This window comes from Apis mellifera, linkage group LG7 (assembly GCF_003254395.2).
Source record: "Apis mellifera strain DH4 linkage group LG7, Amel_HAv3.1, whole genome shotgun sequence".
Lineage (NCBI taxonomy): Eukaryota > Metazoa > Arthropoda > Insecta > Hymenoptera > Apidae > Apis > Apis mellifera.
This window is the reverse complement of record NC_037644.1, coordinates 161659-176852: the sequence shown is the minus strand read 5'-3', so window position 1 is coordinate 176852 and position 15194 is coordinate 161659. Positions and strand designations below refer to the sequence as shown.

The window sequence follows — 15194 nt, the reverse complement described above, 5'->3', positions numbered from 1 at the left end:
TTTTTAATCAAAGTTTGATTAACATTCAATCAATAAAGATTGGTAATTAGTTCCTCGAGCCCATGATCAGTTTTTTCTTTTCTGATATGATACCTGCAGCATCGAGAAAGTACATTGGCTAGTCATAGAGTACAAATCAAACATGGGTAAACATTGCAACATCTGGCACATAGAAAAGCATGAGTTGATATGAGTTTAATATAAATAGCTTGTATAAGTTTTATCAATTTATATTTTTCTTCCAGTTAAATAAGTTTAACAAGACGTAGGGAATAAAAAATTATTCCAGAATTTTTTATTTTATATTTGCATTAGTTTCATTTGTAATTTTTTTGCGCTATATAATATTTCATAAAAACATCTAATACCATAATTAAAAAAATCTCCCTGTTCGATATATATTTATATATATATATATTATATGTTTTATTCCATCATACTCTTTCATTCAAAACGTGAAATATCTTTTTAGCAAAGTCATGTATTATTTTGCCACACTGTATTTGGGTTCGCGCATGCTCTTTTAATTTTTGTTTCTAAAAAAAAAACAAAAAAAAAAAAAAAGAAAAAAAAAGAAAAAAAAGCATACTTCCGAGAGCATACATATATATATATATATATAATATATATATATATATATATTATATATATATGTACATATATACATATACATGTACATATATATATATATGATACGTATATAGCAGTACATATATATATATATATACACACAAATATATAATTTGGCAATTTGAGTAAGTTTTACCAACTTTATTTCTTTCGTGGACGTTGTAACTCTCAGTGTTAGTATATTATATTAAAATGAAGAATGTAGTTGCTCACAAATACACTTTTATGTTTTACTCAAAGATCATGAAAATGCTGCGTAAATGAATCCGTGATAAAAAAAAAAATACGAAGTCAGTAATATATCTTATTACCTATGGTAAAAGTGGATAAAGGTAACAAAGAAAACTATAAAGAAGTATGTAATCGTTGGGGCATTCTCAAGCGTGTGAGTACATCACTATGTTGTTGATAGTACTGAGTAGAACTTCGTAAAAAACTGAATGCCTGATTTATTCGTATTTTTAAATGCCGATTATTAATGCAAGTAGGTGCATTTCAATTGCCTTAAAATATTCGTGTATAATCAAAGTAATATTTGTTTATCTATCATGCACCAATCGGTGAAAGAAATATGTATTACAAAACTTTGAAAGAGGGAAACGGTATTCGTGAAAAGGAAAAAAACTATTCTTGATAAATAAAATTTTATAAATTTTGAATATTATTCTGATTTTACTAGTTGTAAGTCTTTCTTTTTTACTTTACATAAAATTTCAAGTATACATAGATTCGATATTGTTTAAGTTATAGAAATATATAAAACTTAAGATTAAATATTTTTTTTTTCATTATGCATTAAGAATAATAATAAATTAAAAATATATTTGATATAATGAGATATGATGGATAATTTTATAAAAAGATTTGGTTTTTTTCTTTCCACGAACATTGTTTATTTCTGAAAATTTATTGATGACGATAAGATCAGTATGCGCGAATGTATAGAGAAGAATGAAGAAACGAGTTGCTTTAATAAACTGAAAAAAATGTGTCATCTTTGATTTTTGTGGCATCTATTTTTGTACTTCTTTCAAATAACACTTACGAATGCCTTAACGTTCTGTAATTAAATGCAGCATCTTCATCAGAAGTGATTAAATTCATAAATAATGATAATAATAATAAGTAACATCGATAAGTGGCGTTTTGATACAGAATATTTTTGTGTTTTCCGAAAGGGACAGAAAACCACTTATTGTTTCAGAAAAAATATATCTATTGGTTAGCAATCTTTAAGTGAGTGAAATGGTGTACGGAAGAGAGAACGAAAGAATATACGAGCGAAAGGTAGTACGAACAGAAACAAGTTTTATTAATTGATAATTATAATATGATTAATTATTGTATTAAGTAAAGTAAAAATGCGATGTTAAGAACATTTGAATATATTATCGAAAGGTGAATCATTAAAAAAAAAAAAAAAAAAAAAAAAAAAAAAAAAAAAAAAAAAAAAAAAAAAAAATGAAAGAAAAGAAAAATGGACAATTTTTTGAGGAAAAATTATTAAAAGCGATGATAATAATTAAATAAAAAAGAAAAAAAAAGAAAAAGAAAATTATGAAAGATCTATTTTAGAGACACACATATCTATTCGGTTTCTTTATATCATTTCGTTCGTCGGAGAGAAAGTAAAATTTATCGTGATGGTTAATCGTCGTCATAATCATCGTATATAATTGCGGATCATCGTAATGGCGTTGGTCATTAATTTTAGACGTTATTTCAAAATAGTCGTGCAGTTGTAAAGAGCATTCAACTCTCCAACACACTGCGTGTCCGTGTTTCAAGAGGAGTGCAAATTGTGAGAAGAAAAGTGATATATATATACATAGGTATAAAGGATTAATCTTTCAGTTTTCAATGATCGATATATGTGTTATATTATCGGAAAGAAAGATTTCTTTTTTTTTTTCTTTTTTTTTCTTTTTTTTTTTTTCTTTTTTTTTTTTTTTAATGTTATTTAAAGTCATCAAAGAAGATACTAAAAATAGACTGAGTTGTTTGGTATTATTCATCGTTGCTTCTGGGATAAATATGCACCTTACACAAGCTTTTGCTTCAGAGCTTTCACAAGCGAATAACAAACCATTCCAACTGTTATAGAGATCAGATTACCGAACAACATTTGATCGATAAATATGAGACGATGTAGGAATGAGAGTGAGCGAACGAGCGACCGAGCGAGTAAGAGAGAGAGAAAGAGAGAGAAGAAATGAAAACATAAGCATCACAGAGAGACATATACAGTGTGACAGAGATAACATTATACAGTTTTAAATAGAGATACGCTACGTACACACACATATGATACATTCGTCGCATGACAAGATGGTCCAGAAAGCTGCATGCTTATTTAGAAGACTCTAATATAGATATTTGAGGATCAACTTGCGTTGTGACAAATCGTATCGGTACATAACGTAGAAACATTAAGCATACATACGTTTTCTTTCTTTTTTTTTTTTTCAAGAATATTATTACTTATAAATACATCATTATATATATATATATATATAATAAATATATATATATAAAGATAGAAAGAGTGAATGAGAGAATTTTGACGAGTGAATAGGAAACACTACTCTAAATGAAAAAGAGAGAAAGTTGTTTTTATATAGTTTTAATTGTGAAGAGAGGTAAATTAATGCGAGGATTCATGAATTAGTATCTACGCTCTAATTATCAGCCGGCGAACATGAAACCTCCTTTTCTCCCCTCTTTCTATGAGATATGTGGGTCCTGATGCTGTGGGATTACAAACAAAAAGAAAACTCACATATTCATTCATCCGTTTTAATTAGTTGTTCTCATACGAATATTATATATATTATATATATATTTTATATATAATATATATATTTATTATATATAAGAGAGGTCGTTCTTCTTTTCTTTTTTTCTTGATGAAAATGGCGCCAAAACATCTTTATTTTACAATTACAAAAAGAAGCAAATTGATAAAGAAAAAGCCACGTAATGAGAATTGAAGATGGTGAAAACAGCAACATTAATATTATAATTAATAATAATTATAATAAATACAATATTTGTACAATAATCAACGGTGCTGTGGTGGATGCTGTAGGTCTAAATCTGCGATTCCCTGTTAACCTATCCTGACCTTTTTGTAAGCAATTCATAAATATAAACGAACAAACAACTAGGAAATTTCAGAAGTGAATATTTTCTAAAATTATAACGGTGCCAACGCATTTTGTTTTTTATTTTTTTCGATTTCAATTCAGAAGATAATGGTGACGACAACGATGATGATGATGATATACATATATATAAAATGAATTCTTGACGAGTTCCTAATGCCAAATATAACACATATTGTGATTATTACTTGTCTTGTATATCGTTTAAAAAAATATCCAAATATAAGCCCTTAAATAACCAAGTGTTCGAATACGAACGCTTTGCAAATTTGAGTCAGTCAGGAAGCAGAACTCTTAAAAGTATCGACTGTATTAATTTTATTTTACATTTTTGCCGGTAAGCTCGAACCAAGTTGAATCACAGGTATTCGACAACATCGCAATAGAACGCGATTGCTATCGATAATCGATATTGAGTTGTGTCACGTTAGAGAACCGCCATGGACTCTCATATGCCTGTTGAGATTACCGCTTTGGCTAAACCTCAGCAAGCACAGCTTACATTGATACGGTTTCTCGCCAGAATGAATACGAAGATGTTTGGTTAATGTAGAGCTATCCGAGAATGCTTTTTTGCAGAATCGACATCTGGAAAAAAGAGATTGCCGATTTTAAGGTAAATCGATTAAGAGAACTACAAAAGTAGTTGTTTTTTAATAATAATTATGTTGCTAATCGTTACTTGGAAGTAATTTATATAAATTTAAGGAAATAATAATTTTATATAATTAGGAGTAGTAGTTATTAAACATTTTTTTATCATTTTTTTTTTTTTTGTATTCAGTAAGGTGCAAATATTTCCAAATAACGATATATTGGTTTAAGTGGCACATATTATGGTACATAAGTAATAATTCATATAACGATATAAAATTCACCTATATGGACGTTCTCCTGAATGCGTTCTCATATGTGTGGTTACGGAACTGCTTTGCGAAAATCTTCGATCGCACACTGGACATCGAAATGGTTTTTCTCCGGAATGAGTTCTTGCGTGAGCAGTCAAATTCGCGGCTTGACTGAATGCCTTTGAACACGCGTGACATCTAAAAAAAAAAAAATGTAAATTTTTAAATATTTTGTAAATATAAAATAATATTAGCAAAATTATTGCATCAAAAATTTTGAATTTTAAGATTTTATTGGAAGCTCGTTTCAACACATCAATCTGTCATACATAACGTTCATTTGTTGTTACAACATTATTTTTGACCATAGATAACAACTTTGATACTAAGATACATTACATTTAAATATATATATATATATATATTCTTAATATGATGCGTTAAATTTTGATTTTAAGATAACGATGTTATGATAATATCGGTTACAAAATTTATATCTATTAATAATTCGTTTGTTCTATTTGAAATTTAAGTACTGTAATTGCGAAAAACAATTTATAGGAAAAATGGCTGTAAGTATTTTGTCTAAAATTTGTGAATTAATTGTATTTACAAAAATTATCTTAACAAAAAGGTATTAACTTCATATTAAATCTGTACTATTCAATTTTAATATCAAAGTTTTGAACCTAACCTAAAGTAGCAATGGTAATGATAATCTCACGAATAATCAGAGTAACTATTTACGTATAATGGTTCAAAATATTTTTGATAATATTGATTAGAATAAAATGTTATTAATATTTAAAAATATTTATCAAATTATCATATTTTAGTTCAACTTTTACTTCAATTCTGTTAACCCTATAAACAACATGATAGTATTATCTTTTCAATATTTTCTGAAATATTTATTGAATTTAAATTGTTTTTATACATATTATTCTATTTATAATCGATAAAATAAATCTACAAATAGTCTTAATCTATTGCGATAATTAATCTTTTTGATTAATTACCAAGATTTTTAATATTTATGAATATTCCATCTTAAGATTAAAGTTTAGAGAATCATTTATTTTTTATCAATCGATAGATTTTGACGAATATATAATTTAAATATATATCAGTTTTATCCTTAGAAATTCATATATTAAAAATTATGATTATACATGATATCGATCTATTTCGAGTTATAGAATTACTTACACAATTAAAATAATCTTTAGATATTATAAATCGAATGTAAATTAAATTTGATTTTTTATTTCATTTAATAAACATTTAATTGATATCTCTTCTGGAATACACAGACAGAAACCTATATTACCTACAGTTATATCAACGTATTGGCGGAAGATATCCATTTCTTATAACCATACAGATATAAATATCTTCTCTCAAACTATTATCTCATCTCGTTAGAAATGTACGCGTTAATAACATGCTTTTTTAAAGTATATAACTTATAATATTAATTCTTACAATCGAAACTTATTTTTGGATTCGATTTGTTGAAAATCTATCGATTGATAAATAAAATAGATAAAAAATAAGTAATTCTTTAAATTAAATTTTATTCTTAATTTTTTTACTCAATATTGATCAAACGTAAAACGTCAAATTATTGGATCAAAGTGAATTTTCATCGATATATTATCGAGCGATAATCGAAGTAGTCTCATCACTAACCTAAATGGTTTTTCTCCAGAGTGCGTTCTAAGATGCGTCTTAAGGGTGCTCGGTCGCGCGTACGATTTGCCGCAAATTCTGCAAAGGTTAGGTCTGCCATTATCGTCGGATGTGACTGGGTTTCCGGTGGCGCCTATGCACAGAGCATGCTCACTGGACAATTGCAACCTGGAATGGCTGTGCGCTGGAGGATGAGAATGAGGATGGGTACTGGTGCCGATCAGGCTATTGGCCGGGGGTTGATTCACCCTTGCTTGCTGCTCCACGGGATTATACTGTGGGGCGGGACTTAACAGGGGTTCCACGCCCCATGTCGACGAATAGCTTTGCTCGTATCTACGCACACAACCGTAAATTTCCTGAATAACTCTGCTTTTGCATCCTCTTAGACACACCCTTTTCGCAAAGTAAAATAGTAAAAGAGTTATTTCGTTTCAAAATTATTTTGAAAAATGTGTTCTCCCAAAAGGAAAGATTACTTGTTGAAAATTATCGAATATATGTTTATGTTTATTTTTATTGTAAAATAAGTTATACTTTAAAATATTTGATGTATAATACTTTTATTATATATGTAAATGTTTTTTAAGGATTTTTTAAGAGATTCAGTAATTATGTATATCTATCCGTTGGGTGAATTAAATATTCAATAAGAATATTATTATTTCATATATATCTATTTTTTTCTATCTCGAAGTTGTTCAATAATTTCGAGCTCTATATTATTTTATAATTATTTAAAAAGGTAAGAATAAAAGAAATATAATTTTTATATGATAGAAAAAAGTTATGAATATATATTCGCTTTGATATATAATAGAATTTTTTAAATTATTTAAATTCTTATATTAAATAATATATCTATCGTGATATTATGGATAAATTATAAAAAATTTTTGGAAATTATTATATTTTTAAATATATTGTAAAAGAAATCGTATAATATTTTTAAAAAATAAATATTTTAAATTAGGTATAAAATAGTTACATGTTATATAGTTATATAATATTTAAATAGTGAATAATAGCGACAAGAAATGATATTTTATTATATATATGAGTATGCAATTAAGAATAATTCATTCCTTTTTCGAATAGAATCATGGAATGCTAGGCACTTATTGATTTACTTTATACTTTGTATGGCTTCCAATAAAATGTCAATTTCTAGCAAACATTTTCTCTACATAAAAATATGAATATCTATGTATTTCTAAATAATAATAAAAATATAATAATGATGAAAATTTTAATAATTATCATAGTTTTCGTATGAGAAACTATTTTATTTCATACTATTGAATTATTTAAAATATTAAAATATTCTTACATTTGTATGATAAATTGAATATTTTTTTTTTTTTAAATTTTAGAATTTAATTTTTCTAAGAATCTAAGAAAGTCAAAAACTAGCATCGATAATCATTTTTATATTTATAATAGCGAATCATTTTTTTACATTAAAAAATTAAGAATATCTGATTTGGAAATAATGCTTACCCAGAGTGCATATTCATGTTCATGGTCATATTCATGGAAACATTGACAGACATGGCTGGTGTGGAAGTGTAATGCGTGGGTGGTACAGGTGGACCAAGATTTTGCGTGTAATCCTGGGAATAATGATGATTCGATCCTCCTGTTGAGTAGTATCCTCCAGTAGGGCTTCCAGGATGGACCACCGCATGTTTTAACGATAGTAATACATCTGCGACACCTTCCCCGTTCGTGTTGCTTGTTCTTGGCGCGCATTCTCCTCTGGTGCAACCCCAACTGCAAGGACACTTAAAAATTACAAACAAGGTACATCGAATACAACGTTATAATTATTTTTAATTTTATTTGCCTCTTTATATTCTTTTCTCTATTTCTTCTTTCAAGCAACCTTGTTTATTATCTCAAGAATAATGGAGAATGAAGATATTCAAAAATTCTATTTTCAAAAGTACTTTGATTATTTTTCAATTTTTGAATTCATGATCTTAAAATTATTTTTATCGTTTCTTTAATAAATGAATGAAATTTAAAAATTGAAAAATTTACTTTAACATGAATTACTTGTTGTAATTAGAATTTTATAAAGTTATTAAAAAAATAAACTTTTTATATGGCTAATCAATATTAACTTTATATTATATTTGTTACGTTTATAGAAAAATATTTTATAATTCTTTTAGAGATAAGTAAATAGTAATATAGTTTTAAGTGGAAACGTCTGTCTTTAATCAGACACATATATATCTTACTACAAGATTAAGTCTTAACAAAGTTATAAATATTTGATGAAAATTACATAAAAAATTATAAAAACAAAAAGAAACTATTATATATATAACTACTATTATAAATTATTAAAAACTATTATAACTATTAAACTATTACTTATAAATTATCTTCTCCGTTTTTCATAGAGATATGATTTTAAAATTCATTACATTGATTAATATTATTATTAATTTTATTTGATTTCAAGATTAAGTAAATATATTTTTAAATTTTATTCCAAATTTATAAATATCATTCTAATTTATATGATAATTTTATATAAAATATATATATACTTAAATGTTAATATAATATATTTAAATGGAAAAACAAATTTAAATTTTAAAATAAAAACATCGAATTGTGAACTTACAAAATATGTGTAAAATGAAGTAAATTTAACGTTGAATGAAAACTCGAGTATACTTTATATAATTTTAAGAATAAAAATAAAGAGATTTTTTTTTTTTTTGAAAAAACATTTTCTTATAGGTTATAGGCGACTCACTTATAGGTTCCCGAGCATGGGCTGAAGAGACCAGGTGGTAAAGGATCCAAGTCCAGCGGCGGCAATGGAAAACCAGCCATATCGTCGACCCAAAAACTTGCTCCAAACTCACTAACCACTTGATTCTGTCCAGAATTTTGAATTTGTTGAGTTTGATCGCCACCGATGTCTTCTGCAGAATTCTGCAAATCTTGTAGACGGAGAGTGCCTTGTAGAGCACCCAATGTCTCTTCGTTTTGATTATCTGTTAAGGTGTCTTCACTGGTTAGAACACCTAAAGATCCGGTACAGAGACCAGAAGGTATAGTGGCCTCGATACTTCCTACCGAACCTGTGAAGAATTATTAAAAAAAAAATGTTAGATTAAATTAAATTTTAGGATTAAAAAAAATATATAATAATTTTCTTCTCAAGTAGATCACAATTACCTAATAAATATTTTTATTAAAAAGAAAGAAATATAAATTTATAAATCTTGAAATTTTCTTCTACAATTTTTTTTCTGAAATTCGAAGTAATAATAATTTATTTAATATAATAAATGTTATGTTCTTTTCATTATTATTTATATTATATAGTATATTTATATATTACATAATAAATGAAGTATAAGTGAAAAAACATAGAATTTTAAATTCTAGAATTATTATTTAAATGTTATGAAAATGAATATTTTAATATTTGAAAAATTTAAAGTACAAATTAAAAGAAAAATTAATGTTTTAAATTTAAATGTTGTTAATTTGTTTTTCAAATTTATAATAAAACAATAAAAAATTACTATTAACTCTAATAAATCTTTCATTTAAAAGAAATATAAATTAAGAAAAGAATACTATAATAATGAATAAATTAAAAGAACGACAAACATATAAAGTTATACCAATTATTCCGATATTGAGCATGCAAATTTAAAAAATAATAAAAAGAAAAATAAGAAAAGGAGATATTGAATAATAATAAAAAAAATATACATTGGAATAATTTAATAAAAAATCAATCAACACATATCTTTATCAAGATATTTATCAATTTCAATTCTTATGTTCTTTAATTTATGTTATATTGGAATATTATTATAAAATCTGAAATATAAGATAGAGATTCCATCACATTCCATAAAAATAAAAACACAATATATAACAGGAAAAAAATAGGTTTCTAGATTATTAAAATCACTTTGTAGCATTTTAAAATGTTTTCCTTCCTTAATACAAATGATAATGTAAATTTTTCATCTTAAGTCTTAAATCTCATACATAATAGTAGTAATTGGAATATTTTCTTTGTCAGAAATACTATGGCTCACCTGTGCCAAGGGTGTACGGCGATTCGGAGGTGTTCACCGTGTGGTGATTCTGCAGAAACTCCATCTCTGCGAAATTTCTGCTCGTAACCGCCCTTAGAGACAACCCCTTTCCCCGCCTCGATAAAATACGCGGACGGATTGCCTCCTCTCTGTAGAGATGTGGTCCAGCCCCTCTGGTCTCCCTAGCAACCGCACATTGCTCCGTGAGTATGACCGATTTTCTTTATCAATATTTTTCACGATATTTTTCGCAACTATTTCTATCGCTTCCTTGATTGCCCGTGTATATCTGTATGTACATCGTGAAATATGTATTTTCAATATTTTATTCTTTTTGAGATGATTTCCTTTTGTGTTATCGATACAAAATTTTGTGCATTTCTTATTTCATATACAGTAATACTTCTTCGTTTTATGTATTTTTCAGAACTTGAATGTTGAATAAGATAATAAAATTTGGAAAATTATATAGGTGAGCAATTTTTTTTTATTTTTTTTTAAAGGAAAGGAATCCAAAAATTTGCATTACTACTCCTATGTTAGTTTTGTTAGTTGTTTAATTAATGGAAATTATTTATCGAAAGAAGATGGAAGAACAGACAAATAAGGCTTTGAAAAAGTGATTTTTATCTCTTATTAGAGACTTTTGAAAAATATATTATGTATTTTTAAAAATTGCAATGTAAATGTAAATTCATATTATTATTATTGAAACTTAATATTTTACTTTATAAAATTGTTGAAATTTAATATAAAATTTTTATCTTTTATTTTTCATAGAAAATTATTTAATTCTATATATACGGTATATATTTTTACTATTTTTATTTATTTTTTTTTTTTATATTATGTTATTAATAGGATAATTCTATAAGGTACTTTTCTCATTAAATCGAAATACTGCAATATACTATAAGTATACTATAAGTATATACAAATATACTATAATACGAATAAATAAAATATAAAATTTAAATATAATGTACATATTTATAATTACGCATACATATAAATGCAGAATATTCGTGGGAGACACGAACCAAATTATGCCAATTTTAAAAATTATAATAAACATAAAATAAATATAAAAATTGATGTAAAACAGTAGCTTTATCTTCGTTGCACCATCATCCGTCTATTATAACGAAATTTTGCAATCATTAAACGATATAGAAAAGGATATTCCATCGCTACAGTTATATCCATTTCAAGCATTGAACAATTTCTTTATTATTCTTTCTAAGTATTTAGAGTTATCCAAGAAATACTAATATAACTTAGATCATAGTCATGTAATATTGAAGAGTAAGAATAAAATGATAAAAAAAATCAGTGAATTTTATGAATGACTTTTTATGAATGGCTGAAAGGAAAATGCACGTGCATATGGACCGAACGTATAGAAGTACCTTTATGGCTTGGAAGACCTGCCGGTTTCCTCTAAAGGCTTCTGCAGAAAATCTGCCGGATATTTTCATTCATAGTCTGAAAACCATGTGCATCTTTCCACGTGATTCACTTCTCCATTTTCCACGATTTAAATAATCATCAATTATTCCAAAATTCGACGTTTTGTCTGCTTTTTTCTCTCTCTCTCTCAATTAAATGTCTCTACACTTTTTCATTTTGAAACTTTTACTTTCTTCTAATTATTTGACGATGAACAAATAATTATGAGATATAACAAGTATATAATATTTGTTATGCAATATATATATATATCTAAAGTTTGAATATATTTTAATCTTAAACTTTTATATTTAACACAAATATCTATATCTAAATTATTGTTTCATATTTATTATTAATAAATATTTAACTTTGTAACATTTTTGCACCGTTTTTCTTAACAGTACTCTTTGTTCTTCTTTCTGTTTTTGTACAAACTTTTTATTTTTTTCTCAAACATTTTTGAAATTCCTTTTTCTTTTCAATTCCAATAAATGTATAAAACACGTTTTACCTACACTGTCTCACAATTAAATTTTCAGTCTGATTTTGAAGCACAAAGAAGAAGACATAATCACACTTTGCACGTTTTCTCTCCCGTTAAACACACTTGGATCATTAAGAAGAATCTAAAGAAAACGGATTAAACTCACTTAGTAACGTAAGTTAACTTGAATCACACCAAATTTTGAATTTTTAAACTGGAACTAAGATATTCTTGAAATTTCTCTTGAACTTAGGTCAATTGTTGAGGCAAGAGAAGAGGAAATTTTAAGGGATGGCATCGTATGCCACTGTCATGCTGGCACGATGGCTTGTCAATGTGTCTTAGCTAACTAGAGATCTACCACCTACTATCACCCACTCTCACCCCTTACTCACTGACTACTGCTTCGACCCCACTCCACTACGGGCCGGCCTTTTCGTCGCTCTCTTTTTTCCTTCGTCGTATTTGCCTTGTTCCACGCACACATCATCCTCCTCTTCCACATGTGCTTACCCCTACCTTAAATAACGTTAACCTTCCATGCTTCCACCGTAAGGTGTTTGCTAAAGAGATTTGCAAGATTTCAATTTTGCCTAAAATTTTGAATGCGACCATTTGCTTTCGATTATTTTTAATGGTATAATGGAATAATATCGGAGTTGGTGAAAATTAACCCGTTCAGAGCGATTTAACAGTGATTTAATAGAGAGAAAAGCGATGGTAATTCAAATTTTACATTTTAAATATTGCTATATGATCAGTGAATAAATAAGTTAATCTTTTCTTTAACTTTATATAATACGTTTTACGCGTTATGGTATTCAGAAATTATAATTTATTTCACTTAAAATTTATTTCAGATGATTTTGTACAGTTTAGTTTGTTTATAGCAATTATGAATTCTATATAGATTTATAAAATTTATTTTAATACAAGTTTATATTTTACATAATCTATCTATGGCAATATTTTTTCTAGAATAATACAAAGACTATAATAATACACGATTTTAATAAAATAGTTTTCTAACGTTCAGAAGAATATTCAATTAAAAATATTAAAACTTGAAACGTAGACTTAAATCTATAATTAATTCTTCAAAAGAACAAATACATAAAATCCATGTAAGATCTTGATTAGATGCTTATCATGTATTTATATACAACATGCTTAAACATTTATTATAAAAAAATAAATCCACCTTCAAAACTAGTTAAAACAATAATCAAAAAAATCATTGGAACACCGATATTTTCAATAATACAGAATATGGATGTAAAAGAGACCAGAAATGGATCCAGAAATCACATCCATTCACCGCAAGGATCAAAAGAAGGGGAAAAAGAAAATCATCCATTCAAAACATATCACACTCCCCGCTCGTATCTATTACAATGTATAAAAGGATGCAGCATAGTTTGGAAGGAATGGCGGATCAGGAGGACGCAAGAGAACGGTTTGAACGATATATATCCATGTCCACGGGCGTGTAAGACTCGAGACGTTGGGATACACGGGTTGGCCGTCGTCGATGCCGACGACACGAGATACTAATCGTTCATTCGGCGATCGGTGATCGGGGGCCTTCTTCGAGTCTGGCTCACCGATATCCCCCGTGTTGCCAGGGCGGGACGGGGAAGTAGGATATTATTTTCTTCAGATACCATTACCACGCCGATCATGGTGGTCCTGCCTTGCAGACGAGTGGCCCCGATACCCTCGAGATCACTGGCTTGTAATGCCTTCCCTTTCGTGGATTATTGACCAGTGAACGGTGAGCCCGGCTGCGAAACACTCCAACGCTACCTATTCCACTTGCGACCCTCAACCACCCTTTTCGAACGGCCTCGCGCTCTCCTCCTCACTCCTCCTGACTGGAAATGCCTCTTCCCATTTGTTGCGTTTCCTCTTGTGCTGGAATTTTTCCATGGCAAACGGTAAGCTTAAGTTCTTCGTGATTCTCTGCAGTAAGTACCCATGGTTTTCCTATGGTTGCTAAAAATATCACATTATATTACTCATTGAAAAAGATAGGATTCTAGAGAAAACGAATTTGAACGATTTTGAATCGTTGTGAGAATATAAAAGTATTTGTAAATTTTCATCAGTTGCAAGAAGTCAAAGTCGTTCCTCGAATAGTATGATTTTATATGAAGAGTATCTATTTTTTATAATTGAATTGTGTTAGAAATAATTATATAATATACTGTCTACTTAAAAATAAATAATGAGAACAATAAAGTAAATTATATAATGAATAACAAGTTAGATCTCGTTATACTATGTTTTAATTAAAATCAAAATGAGCAATAATTAAAGTAAATTAAAATTAGTATGTTTATCGATTTACAAATGTTTTTACTTTTATATAATTTTGTGATTGCTCTTTTTGTCGAAATTATATATATATATATATATTTTTTAATTAATAATTGAATCATTCAGAAATCCATCCATTCAGAAATAAGTTCCTAAATCTTAGATATCAGTATATGTAACTTTTCAAACATTGATGTAATTGATTGATTGATATGTAAATTTTTTGCATGGTTCAAATAGTAAATATTTTATAATTTCCGATTTTTCTTTAGAATTTACATACATATGATACGTAAATATTCATATTATCATATATCTCAATATATCGTAGAAAAATATTCAGTACGTAAACGTGAGATAAATGTATTTATTACGAAGATGAAATATTTTTATTCGATTTTTATAAATAACTTATAATTCTCGATAAAAGAAAACAAGTGCGTAGAAAAATCAATGTGATAAGATATCATAAATTATTTTCAAATCATATCAAAAAATCTTCGATTTTTATTGTTTCATCGTT

At 27.3% G+C, this 15194-nt stretch overlaps 1 protein-coding gene and 1 long non-coding RNA gene across 3 annotated transcripts; one reads left to right on the top strand and one right to left on the bottom strand.

Annotated features, from left to right (window-relative positions):
* Window positions 1–3544: 3544 nt before the first annotated feature.
* LOC100578523 (protein glass) lies at window positions 3545–10543 on the bottom strand. The gene is made up of 6 exons (XM_003249098.4): window positions 10417–10543; window positions 9108–9438; window positions 7835–8107; window positions 6335–6670; window positions 4673–4840; window positions 3545–4382 (listed from the first exon to the last, which is right to left on the bottom strand). Exons 1-6 carry the CDS (start codon window positions 10478–10480, stop codon window positions 4217–4219), a joined length of 1338 nt encoding a protein of 445 aa, XP_003249146.1. The 5' UTR covers window positions 10481–10543; the 3' UTR covers window positions 3545–4216.
* Window positions 8010–14648, top strand: LOC102653944. 2 transcript variants are annotated; one of them, XR_003304977.1, is made up of 5 exons: window positions 8010–8137; window positions 9114–9408; window positions 10401–10619; window positions 10844–10888; window positions 12408–14648. It is a non-coding gene; the product is annotated as an uncharacterized LOC102653944 (long non-coding RNA). The 2 variants fall into 2 exon arrangements; XR_003304976.1 differs by lacking the exon at window positions 10844–10888 and having other exon boundaries at window positions 12408–14647.
* The last annotated feature ends 546 nt before the right edge of the window (window positions 14649–15194 follow it).